Genomic DNA, 12,672 nt, shown 5'->3' with positions numbered 1-12,672 from the left:
GAAGGCCCGAGCCTACTTTCAATCAGTCATCAACCTAGAGTCCATGGGTGTAATATTCAGTTCCATGGCCAGAACAGGGTCAGGGGTTTTATTCCAACCTCTTTATTGCTCCCAAAAAGGAGGAAACTTACAGGCCTATTTTGGATTTAAAGACTCTAAACAAATTTCTCAGAGTTCCTTCTTTCAAGATAGAAACTATACTGGCTATTCTTTCTCTTGTTCAGCAAGGGTATGTCAACAACAGATGTGAAAGATGCTTATTTCCATATCCCTATTTAAAGGGTTCATTATTGTTTTCTAAGGTTTGCATTCCTGGACAAGCATTTTCAGTTTGTTGCTCTTCCTTTTAGTCTGGCTACCTCTCCCAGGATTTTTTCAAAAAGTTCTGGGAACTCTCTTATCGGTTATAAGAGCGCAAGGTGTTTTGGTGATTTTTTACTTGTATGATATCTTGGTACAGGCTGCATCTTTACATTTAGTGGTATCTCATACCAACAGACTTTTGTTGTTTCTTCAAAGGCATGGTTGGAGAATCAATTTTAGAAAGAGTTATCTTACTCCTCAGTACAGGGTTATGTTCCTAGTCGCAATAATAGATTCCGACTCTGACAGATCAGAAAAGGCTGAAACTTCTCAACTTGTTCAAATCTTCAGTCAGTTCCTTTTCCTTCTGTAGCTCTTTGCATGGAAGTTTAAGGTCTGATGATATTAGCCTCAGATGATATTCTGTTCACGTGAGACCTTGTCAGCTTTTTATGCTTCGTCAGTGGTGCAGAGATTGCAATCAGTTGTCTCAGAAGCTTTTTCTGGATTTTATAACAAAACAATCTCTATTTAAGTGGATAAATCATCATTTTATTGTTCAAGTTGCATCTTTTGTCAGTCCATATGGACTGTAATCACAACAGATGCAAGTGTTTCAGGTTTGGATGCAGTTTGGGGTTTCCTGAGGACACAGGGGTTTTGGTCTTCTCAGGAGGTGAGGTTACCAATGAAAGTTCTGTAAATCTGTGCAATTTTTAGGGAGCTTCAGAATTGGCCTTTCCTGGGAAGAGAGATTTTTCTGTGTTTCCAGACAATGTTTCCAGACAATGTAACAGCAGTGACTTACATCGGTCATCAGGGGGAACTTGCAGTTCCCTGGTGATGAGAGCGTTATCTCAAATTCTGACTTGTGCAGAGACCAATATTTGTTCAATCTGTGTGATTTATATTCCAGGAGTGAACAATTGGGAAGCAGATTTTCTCAGTCACCAATCCCTTCATCCAGGTGAATGGTCTCTTCATCTGGAAGTTACACAACAAGCTACCCAGATACTGTGCAAAGTCCAGGGATCCTCATGCGGATTTTGTAGATGCTCTAGTAGCTTTATGGTTGTTTCTTCTGGCTTACATGTTGTTCTATTGCCAACAGTGATAGCCTGAATCAAGGAGAAAAGTCTCCATAATAATTCTGGTTGCTCCAGCTTGACCTCGCAGAACTTGGTTTGCAGATCTAGTTCAGATGTCCAGTTGTCCTATGTGGCCTCTTCCTCTGTGTCATGACCTTCTGTCTTAAGGTCCATTTTTTATCAGGATCTTAAATCTCTAAGCTTGATTGCTTGGAAATTGAAGGCTTAGTTTGAAAACAGATGTCTTTCTGATTCTGTCATTGAGACTTTGATTTAGGCCCTATTAACATGTGACAGGATTTATCACAAGGTTTTAAAGGCCTTTATTTCTTGGTGTGTGGAGCATGGTTTTAGCTGCCATTCTTTTAGAATTCTTCAATTTTTTCAAGATGGTTTGGATAAAGGTTTATCGGCCAGTTCCATAAAAGGTAGGATTTCAGCTCTTTCAGTCTTATTTCAAATGAAGATTGCTAAATTTCCTGATATATTCAGAGTTTTGTTCAGGCTTAAGTCAAGATTAAGCCATTGATTAAACCAGTGAGTGGCAGGTTCCTCCTTTTAAAACTATCCATAATTTGAATATTCAGCTTTTGTCCTGGAAGGTTTTGTTTCTTTTGGCCATTTTTTCCTGCTAAAAGAGTTTCCTAATTCTCTGCTCTTTCCAGTGAGCCTCCTTATCTTGTTTTTTTTTATCAGGATAAAGCAGTTTTAAGAACTAAGTTTGATTTTTTTTTTTGCCTAAAAGTGGTTTCTTAGGACAAAATTAATCATTAGAGTATTGTTCCTTTTTTTTTTTGTCCTAATCCTAAGAATTCTATATAGAGGTTTCCCCATAAATTGTATGTTACCAGAGCTTTGAAGCTTTATTTATAGGCTACTAAGGATTTTAGGCAGTTTTCTAGTTTGTTTGTTAGTTTTTTCGGATCCAGGAAGGGTCAGAAGGCTACAACTGTTGTGTTAGCCTCTTGGTTGAAGCTTTTGATTCATAAGGCTTACTTGGAGGTGGGACAGTCTCTCCCTAAATGTATTATATCCATTTTTAGTAGGTCATTGGCTACCTCCTGGGCTTTTAAGAATGAGGCATCTTTTGATCAAATTTGCAAGACAACCTGCTCTTCCTCTAAATTGTTCCATTTCAATGTGTTTGCTTCCTCTAAAGCAGCTTTTGATAGGAAATTCCTTCAGTCAGCTGTTTTTTTTATCATTACGTTTTTATTGTATATATTTTTGCAGCAAAAAGAAGAAGATTGAAACATTGAGTAATCCTGTCCTCATTATTCCTGAACAACACAGCGTGGGTATTACTTTCCCTGGAATAATGGCTCATGGACTCTTACCACATTTATGAAAGAAAATATAATTTATGCTTAACTGATTAATTATTTCTTTCATGATGTCCAGACACCACACCCATTTTTTAAACTCAGAAACCCACACATGGTCATATTTGCTCCTAGAATGGAGTCTTCCCACGTACCATCTCTATAGCCATTGCCACCTGTACCTGATTCCTGGTTAAAACACTTATGTTGGCTTATCCTAGTAACTTTTCCCAATAAACATTAGCCTTTTAAAGTGATGGTACAATTTTAACAACCTTATTTTCATAATATGAAACAACAAAGTGAATTTATAAAATGCAGTATTTTGCATTAAATCTTATATTTTAACCCACCTTTTACTCCCCTGCTGTTAGCTGCAGGTCTAGAGCATGCTACCATAGAAATAGAAAAATACCTTATTTAAGCTTTTTAACGGTGAATCAGTTGGATTTAGAAATCATTGGTGCTACTATTCTTCCAAGCAACTGCTCAATTTTTCCTAAATGCAAAGACCTCAGTGGGATTTGCCGCTTTCTCTTGAAGCTTTGATAACATCACCTTTTGAACTATTATGAGACATTTCCTCGTGGAATTTCACTCTAAAGATGGATTTAATTTGGTCAATTACCTCACAAGGCAAGTTGCTGAACTGCAAGCTCTATAGCACCATTTCCCTTATCTTGTCTTTCATTAAAGGGACAGTCAAGTCCAAAATAAACTTTCATGATTCAGTTAGAGCATGTAATTTTAAACAACTTTCCAATTTACTTTTAGCACCAATTTTACTTTGTTCTCTTAGTATTCTTAGTTGAAAGCTAAACCTAGGCTCATATGCAAATTTATTAAAGGTACACTAAACCCACATTTTTTCTTTCATGATTCAGATAGAGAATATCATTTTAAACAACTTTCCAATTTACTTCTATTATCTAATTTGCTTCATTCTTTAGATATCCTTTGTTGAAGAAAGAGTAATGCACATGGGAGAGCCAATCACATGAGGCATCTATGTGCAGCAACCAATCAGCAGCTACTGAGCCTATCTAGATATGATTTTCAGCAAAGAATATCAAGAGAATGAAGCAAAATTCATAATAGAAGTAAATTAGAATATTTTTTAAAACTGCATGCTCTTTCTAAATCATGAAATAAAAAACATTTGGGTATAATGTCCATTTAAACCTTGAAGGCTGCCTCTTATCTAAATGCATTTTGACAGTTTTTCACCACTAGAGGGCATTAGTTCATGTGTGTCATATAGATAACATTGAGCTCACGCATGTGGAGTTACCTAGGAGTCAGCACTGATGGGCTAAAATGCAAGTATGTCAAAAGAACTGAATTAAGGGGCAGTTTGCAGAGGCTTAGATACAAGGTAATCACAGATGTAGAAAGTGTATTATTATAACTCTGTTGGTTATGCAAAACTGGGGAATGGGTCATAAAGGGATTATCTTTGTAAACAACAAAAATTCTGGTGTTGACTGTCCCTTTAAGACAAGATAGTTCTTAGTCCTGTTGCTGAATTTTCACATAAGTCAGAATTTTATGCTTTCCAAGACACCTGTCTTCCTTAATTTTCTCTAGATAGAAAATCAGTTGAAGGTATAAATATATATAATATACCTAAATTAACATGTCTCAACATACATACTGAGCAAACATAATAATGGAGAAAAACAGGTGCTTAAATTCATTGAACTTGCCTTGGGCTGCTCTATATAGTCATCTGCACTGATTTTTATTCTAAATTATCCATCTTTGTATTCTAACCTTATTTAATAATACTGTATGCTAAATTGTACTAAACATCTTACTCATTTTCACTGGATACAAACAACATGCACCTCTCTCTTTGATTGAAGCACTCAGTGACACATATAATTAAATTATGTTAAAGCCGATAAACTAGACTTTATCCTAAATTTAGAATTTTACTGGAATGAGGTTTCTTACTGGTTTCATGGATGGGGAAATTAACTACTAATGCATTCCTTTCCTAGGTCCTCTTTTTGTTTGTCACCTTTTTATATTTTTCTTCAGTCTGTTGATACTTCCCTTTTTGTTAGTATGGACTATTTCCTATGAGTTACCCTTTTATCTTTTTATTACTTTTTGCATATATAAATTGTAATGAACCTCAATAGGAGTTTTCCTTTTCTCTTTATTTTCCTCTCTTTTTTACATCTGTTACAATTATTATGTAACTTGCTATGATGTTACTTGTTATAAAATCAATACAAAATGTATTTCACTCAGAAAAAAAAAATGGGGAAAAAAGTTATAGACTACTAGTGATTCATTGAAACATTACAAAGGCCAGGAGTCTTAAACCTCATTTAATAAGGCAGTTTGTAGTTCCTGGGCACCTGAAGCAGAGACATATTTTCTGGACCTATGTAAAAGTAGCCTTGTGGAGTTCTCTCACATTTACATCACAAGCTGAATGTGTGAGACCAAATTTGGTAAAAAAAATATATATATTATATACTAACTAAAGCTGTTCTCTAGATTATCAGCATAATTGCTGGCATCTTTAGATTATTTATTTTTTACCATATTGAAAATATTCATTGGTGAGTGCTACTTGGGTGATCCAAAATCAAATTTTACATTTTTATAACTTGACTCAAGTGCCTATAGTATTACTCACCCAGCTCCCCTCTCTTTCTGTTGTACTGTATGCATCTCTCTCTCTCTCTTTCTTTGAACCGTATGAGTAACTATTCCACCTACCTATGATGTGAGTATATATTTTATATATATATATCTAAGTTATAAATTCTGTTTTGATATGGAAAAAAAATGTGATTGACCATTATTTTATTTATTTATTTTGGTATCAAAACGTTCGAACACAGCAGAACTTAAAGGGACATGAAACCTACATTTTTTATTTCATGATTCAGGTAGAGAATACAATTTTAAACAACATTCCAATTCACTTCTATTATCTAATTTGCTTCATTCTTTAGATATCCTTTGTTGAAAAAATAGCAATGCACATGAGTGAGACAAACACATAAGGCTATGTGCAGCCACCAATCAGCAGCTACTGAGCCTATTTAGATATGCTTATTAACAACGGATATCAAGAGAATGAATCAAATTAGATAGTAGAAGTAAATTGGAAAGTTGTTTAAATTTGCATGCTCTTTCTAAATTATGACAAAAAAAATGAGTTTAATGTCCCTTTGATAAATCCTATGATATTCAATCTCCATTTTCCCATGATAGCACCATTTAAAACTGAATTAGTACACGAAAAAATAAAACTGCTCACCAGGCTTCCCAGCCACTTTTACCAACTCTCCAGGCCACTAATCCACATTTTTTCAGGTCCTGTATTCTCCCCTTTCCTGACATTTTCCTCTCTCGCTGAATGAAATGGTATGCTAGTTGGAAACAAATGACATAGGACATTAAGTTTCATCTATTAAGACTTATTCCTTAGAAGGATCGTTTTGATCTTCAGTGAACTTTTGAAGATTGTTTTAGGATATTCCAACCCTGTTTGAATACATGGAATGTGTTGGATTTCCTGGATGTTTCAATATTCTTGAATGACTGATTTTAGCTTCTGTTATTTTGAGTTTACAAAGTATAATATGTATTTGAATTCATCATACACTTTTTAATAAATTAATAAATGTATTGTTTATTTTACACCTTTGGATTATTCAGTCACTTTTGAATAAATATAATACTCATTTACGTAGATTGTAATTCTTTAGCCTAGTTTGGAACTTCTGTACCTTGCATACACAGGGTGTGCTATATAAATACACAATTTTGTCTTGTCATTGCACTGCACGTATTTATACACACCATCATGAAGAGAACAAGATTTGCTCTTCTTTTTTCTTCTGTATAAGCAACACTATTTGTACGATTATCTGTCCTTCCGCCCCCGCTGAGAGAAGCGTGAACCTCTGCAAAAAGTAAAGAGTGTAGGATGAAAATGGACAACTGGTTTATTATTAATCCTGCAGATTTGGACACTGGACTGTGTTGCAATTAGAGTCTCATTGAGAAACGTTTACAGTGGACTAATTTACCATCAAACTTCTTGTTTTTTGTTTTGTTTTTATTAATAAAAAAAACACACCAAAGGCTCTTGATATTATCCTTTTACATTTTCTTTTTAATTTTCTTTATTAAACATATCAAAACATAACAGAATTTACATCTGACACATCATTTCAGTTTTACATAGTATAAGGATTGTACATTGATACGTGATTAAAAAATTATCGTAAACATTAAATGTAGGATTAAATCCCATTACTGGTCATAGATAATATCACAAAATAACTTGTCAGATTAGTGTATCTATAAAAGCATTAATTTCAAGAAAATATAACATAAGATATATGTTTGTTCATTTTCTGTAAACAATAAACCCCAATCATTAAACAATATAGGGGATGAAACATGCTAATTTATGTGCTGTGGTTACAATATTCTTCCCATATGAAATTCATAGCAAAAAAAAATCTTCCAATTTTAGATTATTATTATATTGGTATTTCTCCAAAACATTTTTAATGGTATAGACTTTGGTCATTTTTTTTGTTCAATTTTAAATCACTTAAACTTATTATTTATTATCATAAATTATTATATTGATTAAACTTATTATTTATTATCATAAATTATTATATTGATTATATTTCAAATGATTATATTTTTATGAAAATATTAGTAATTACATTGTGTTTGTAATTTGCTGCTAAATTATATATATATATATATATATATATATATATATGTATATATATATAAAATATATTTTGCTATAAATTATGTACAGTAAAATATTAACAATGTGGTATAAAGGATATAGAATAGATTTTCTTCTGTTCACGTGCACATGCTCTTGTTGTTCCCATTGGGTTCTGATAAATCTTATTCCATGTCTTTACAGCTTGCACCAATCTTTGACTCAAGAAGTAAACCTAAAAGAACAATATTCCAAGGCAATAACAATTTATGAAAATGCTCTGAAGAATCGCGAGGAGCTGCTTAGTATCATCCAGCAGCAGAACCATCAATTGTGTTTCCAACTACAACAAGCCCAGGGACAGAACGCTGAGATACAGGAATCACTACAAAGGGCCACTTCAAGCCAACGAGAGGCAGAAGAGAAGGTGCACAAGTAAGTTTGCTGAGCTTGGTATGCCAAATTGGCACAGTGACTGTATAAACAGCAATTGTGCTTTTATATGTAAAGTCACATGCAAGAGGGGCAGTTGTTAATGAGTGTCACAAGAAAGATTTCTACACTTATAAATAGATTATATTTAGGAGACACACAGGGAGGGAGATAGAGAGGTATAGCTGATATCGATATGAAGGTAAAACTTGGAGAATAAAACGAAAAAGACTTATAGAAAGAAAAATATCAAATGCCAATGTACAATGGAGTATTAGCGCTACAGAATCTGTTGGTGATCCAGAAATAAATGATAATAATGTAAAATATCTAAGTTTCTCTTACCTTCTGCCATTGGCTGGTATGTTGTTGTCTTCACTCAAAACACCAAAGAATAATAAAGGGGGCGCAAAAAAAAGAGAGAAAAAAAAGGTTATGAATGTGAATGATCAATCAAATGTGATATGGATAAATAGTGCACAAGTCCAACAAGTTCTAGAACTATTGTTTCTCCTCGGCCCAGGTGGCTCCTTGGTCAGTGTCTCGTGAACCTTGATGGCTAAGAAATCTAAAGCACAAAGGAAACAAGGACGCCAAAATGGCCTAGCACAGTCTGTATCAAAACGGTATGAAATAGCGTACAGAATACTCACAAAAAGAGAGCACCTCCAGGTCCTCTAAAAGCAAGCTGGAACTTCCCAGCTGTCCAGCTGACGGATCACAGGTATCAAGATATAAAGGTACTCTAAGTGGCAGGGTACACAGGTACTTCAATATTCATTCACCAGATTTCAACAATAATCTTTGCGGCAGGGTGTAATTGCATTAAAATCTTTATTAAAACTTAAAAGATGACGCGTTTCTCAGCCTCACAGTGCTGTTTCATCATATGCATAAAAATATAACAAAAATAAGACTTGCCATGAAGTGTATAAATGACATCTGGCAAAATAATAACCACTAATTAAAAGCATCTGTACATCCTATCAAAAACGTTGTGTAAAAAACCCATATCATTAATATTACATTGGACATGATACTGTATGAAAAATAAAAATTAGTATATGAATATACTTTAACATCTATATGATTCATATAAGTAAAAAAAAATGTGAGAGGTATCCATTCCCACGTGTATTTAGTGATAACTACTTACATTTAAAGTATTGCAAAATTATATTAAGTGGTCCATATTTTTCTCATTTTAGTTGTGCAGTAATCAGCAAGGTGTCCGTTATATGATTTTGTTGCTCCTCACTCTGGGCCCCATAATCAAAAGTTCACCACCAAAAATAAGAAAAAACCTGTTTAGCCTCACAGGGACAGTCTTGGTGCAATTATCAAAAAAATGGTCTATCCCAGTAAGTGGCGAGCTGTCTCTCATAGAAATAATGAGAGCTTAAGTTTGCAATGGAGGACAAAGTATATAGGGAGAACCGCTTGTATGTTTAAACATTAATATTACGCCTAATATAACTTAAAATATGCTGTTTTCAGTGAACTGTACCTTAAAAGTGCTGTTATTTTCATATGCATAGCTTTTCTTTTCAGAGTAATTAGTGTTTTGAGTATTTTGAGATGAGTTCGCCAACTTTTAAGTTTGCGAGAAAAATCAGAGGTCTGTAGGGTGGAAATGTGTGTATAATTACTCTGGGATTTGAGAGACAATTTCATACACCCCCATGGAACACCCATGTTCAGCCCATTTTACATTAAAACAACTATTATGATTTGTATTCTGTACTTATTAGTGTGAATGTCTATGTGTTTTTGTACTTAAATTACAGTTTTCGCAGTGCATATTTCCAAAATTTATTCTTGTGGAATTTACATTCAAATTTTACATTTTTGATGAACTTTAATAATACAATTGTTTCCTGTGTGTTTTTATGTGAATGGCTCAATTGATCTTTTCATATAATTTTTAAAATTATGATTTTCATTGTGTACTTTTCTAATGTATGCATCTCCTTCCCATACGCCCCTCAGCGAGACACCATGCTGTAAGGGTAAAAAGGAGCTTTAGATTATTCCACCAGGGAAATAGAAGTACCGGCGAGCATTCTTTAATAATCTCATCAGTCCAGAGAGCTTTAGATCATAAGGCCCTCTGTTTGGTAAAGATGTGGATTAGAACAGGAGAAAGTGTAAGACACATAATAAACTATTGTCATATTATTTACTACTGGCAGATGTTTACATTTTGCCTTCTTGTTAATCTTGATAAATGTCACCTATAAAATACACCATCAAAATAAAGGGGGGACATATAGTGAGTGATCTTCAAGAAAAAAAATACCATCTTTTTCTTAACACATTTCAAAGAAAAACTAATACGGTCTTAGAAAAATATAAATATGATTATAATGTAGAAAATAGTATTAGCTAATTTATGGGAAATGCAAAAGAACTTGCAATGTATTTTAAATAATGTGCTACATCCATGTGTAATTAATATTAATGTTACATACAGTATGTTACATGGGAACTTCCATGGTGGTCAAAAATGTGTATTCTATCAAGTTATTGCTGCTGATGCCACAGTAGAAAACATGGCTTATCTGAATCAGCCAATTACTGGCATTTAAATAAGAACAATATTACTTTGCACCAAAAGGCAATGAGAGGTTTTAAAACAAATATGAATTTTGTGTCATTGGGCAAAAGGCAGAATAAAAGATGTCTGGCACCTGAACCAGCTTACTCTGTGAAGGACTACTGTTTGTGGAGGGGATAAGGTGAAATTTGGCATTTTTGTTGAAATAAAAAAACTTAAATTGACTGACAAAAATTTTACTTTTACTAATATTAGAAATTACTTTTTAGAATCTTATCACCTTCTTTAGGACTTTGTAGCAATGGTTACTAAATTAATGCATGTTATATGTTACGCAAAATGTTTTTGCGTCTCCAATCTGCCGGTCTAACAAAAATATGCATCTTCAATGTCTGTCAGTTTTTCAGACTATACGAGTTTTATTTAAGCTACACGCATCTTCCACTATCTCCACCAACTTTAAAAAAATGACATTGTATTATTACATATATTTATTAGGCCGTGTTCTTTACGTAGGAATCTGTAAGACTTTACATAGTACATCTGTCATCTTGGCTTTCATTGTAGAGTTGCGTCTTGTAGGTTATACATGTTTATCCAAGACGAAAAGTATACATAATAAAAACAATGCCCGCCCAGTGTTAAACTCACACAATAACAGTGAAAATACACATCTGCAGTAGATGTATTCTGTATTTCTGCATGGAGCATCAAGATGCGCAAACACAGGAACATCTGTTTCTTGCACTTCGTAGCTACAGAACAGGAAAATGAGAAGCACGTCAGCTGAGTGCGAAATGACCACGGCTTGGTAAAAATAAATCAAGGGGGGTTAGAACTTGGTTATGTTTTGCTAGCACAGCTGCGAGAAATATGCTGCTACTTCTTGGCCTTCATGAAAAGAAATGAAGAGAGGAAGTCCTCAGAAAGACCAGGGAATGTAACACAGTAGTGTGAGAGGAGATGACCCAGTCTGAGTGTTTAAAGCACAGGAGTTTGGAATGACAGAGGCATTCAGGGATATGTGCAGCAATTTGAAAACGGTTTAGTTTGAATAACCTTCATGACCTGTCCGTCACCATCAATCTGCATAAGACATATTATATGAGTTTGCTGAATGGATAATTGTTCTCATAATGTCCCCCCTTGTCTTTTGTGTTTTGACTAGCTATAATAAACCAAAGAGGCAAAATATGTATGTCATCTTCTGCAGGATCCATATTCAAAGGGACATGATACACAAATGCTTAAATCACTTAATAGTGGGGGAACATATCTGTAATAAGCTGACAAGAAAATATCTCTTTGTAAAAAAATATATTTTACCTAAAAATTTCCTGCCCTCACTTTTTTTTTTTTTTACTGTCATCTGCACATTAAAAAATAAAACAAAAACACAGCCATTCAGAATTATCAGTGGTGGGATTTCATAGTAAATTTACTTAAACTGAGGAGAGAAAAAACAAAGTGACTGTGTCTGCACATACCAGATGTGTGTTCCCTTGCAAGTCCCGGGACTAGCATCCTGATTGGTTAATTAAAGTCCCTTTACAGTGTAATGTGGCTACTGAGTAATTTTTTAGGTAAAATATATTCCTTTTCTTTACGTAGAGATGTTCATATGATATTTTCTAGTCACCTTTTAACAGATATGCTGTATCCAGTATTCCCTCTAAGTCCGCATTTCTCCAACATAGGTGTGTCCGGTCCACGGCGTCATCCTTACTTGTGGGATATTCTCTTCCCCAACAGGAAATGGCAAAGAGCCCAGCAAAGCTGGTCACATGATCCCTCCTAGGCTCCGCCTACCCCAGTCATTCTCTTTGCCGTTGTACAGGCAACATCTCCACGGAGATGGCTTAGAGTTTTTTAGTGTTTAACTGTAGTTTTTCATTATTCAATCAAGAGTTTGTTATTTTCAAATAGTGCTGGTACGTACTATTTACTCAGAAACAGAAAAGAGATGAAGAATTCTGTTTGTATGAGGAAAATGATTTTAGCAACCGTAACTAAAATCCATGGCTGTTCCACACAGGACTGTTGAGAGCAATTAACTTCAGTTGGGGGAACAGTTTGCAGTCCTTTGCTGCTTGAGGTATGACACATTCTAACAAGACGATGTAATGCTGGAAGCTGTCATTTTCCCTATGGGATCCGGTAAGCCATGTTTATTACGATTGTAAATAAGGGCTTCACAAGGGCTTATTTAGACTGTAGACTTTTTTTGGGCTAAATCGATTGATATTA

At 34.3% G+C, this 12,672-nt stretch overlaps 1 protein-coding gene across 1 annotated transcript in view; it reads left to right on the top strand.

Annotated features, from left to right (window-relative positions):
* Positions 1-12,672, top strand: part of MIPOL1 (mirror-image polydactyly 1) — a 1,201,709-nt gene that overhangs the window by 1,145,729 nt on the left and 43,308 nt on the right. The window contains exon 13 of the mRNA XM_053697725.1: positions 7,641-7,871. Coding sequence (XP_053553700.1) covers positions 7,641-7,871 — 231 coding nt within the window. The remainder of the gene's footprint in view (positions 1-7,640; positions 7,872-12,672) is intronic.

This window comes from Bombina bombina, chromosome 1, assembly GCF_027579735.1.
Source record: "Bombina bombina isolate aBomBom1 chromosome 1, aBomBom1.pri, whole genome shotgun sequence".
Taxonomy (NCBI): Eukaryota; Metazoa; Chordata; class Amphibia; order Anura; family Bombinatoridae; genus Bombina; species Bombina bombina.
The sequence above is the reverse complement of the archived record's forward strand: the minus strand, read 5'-3'. Positions and strand labels throughout refer to the sequence as shown.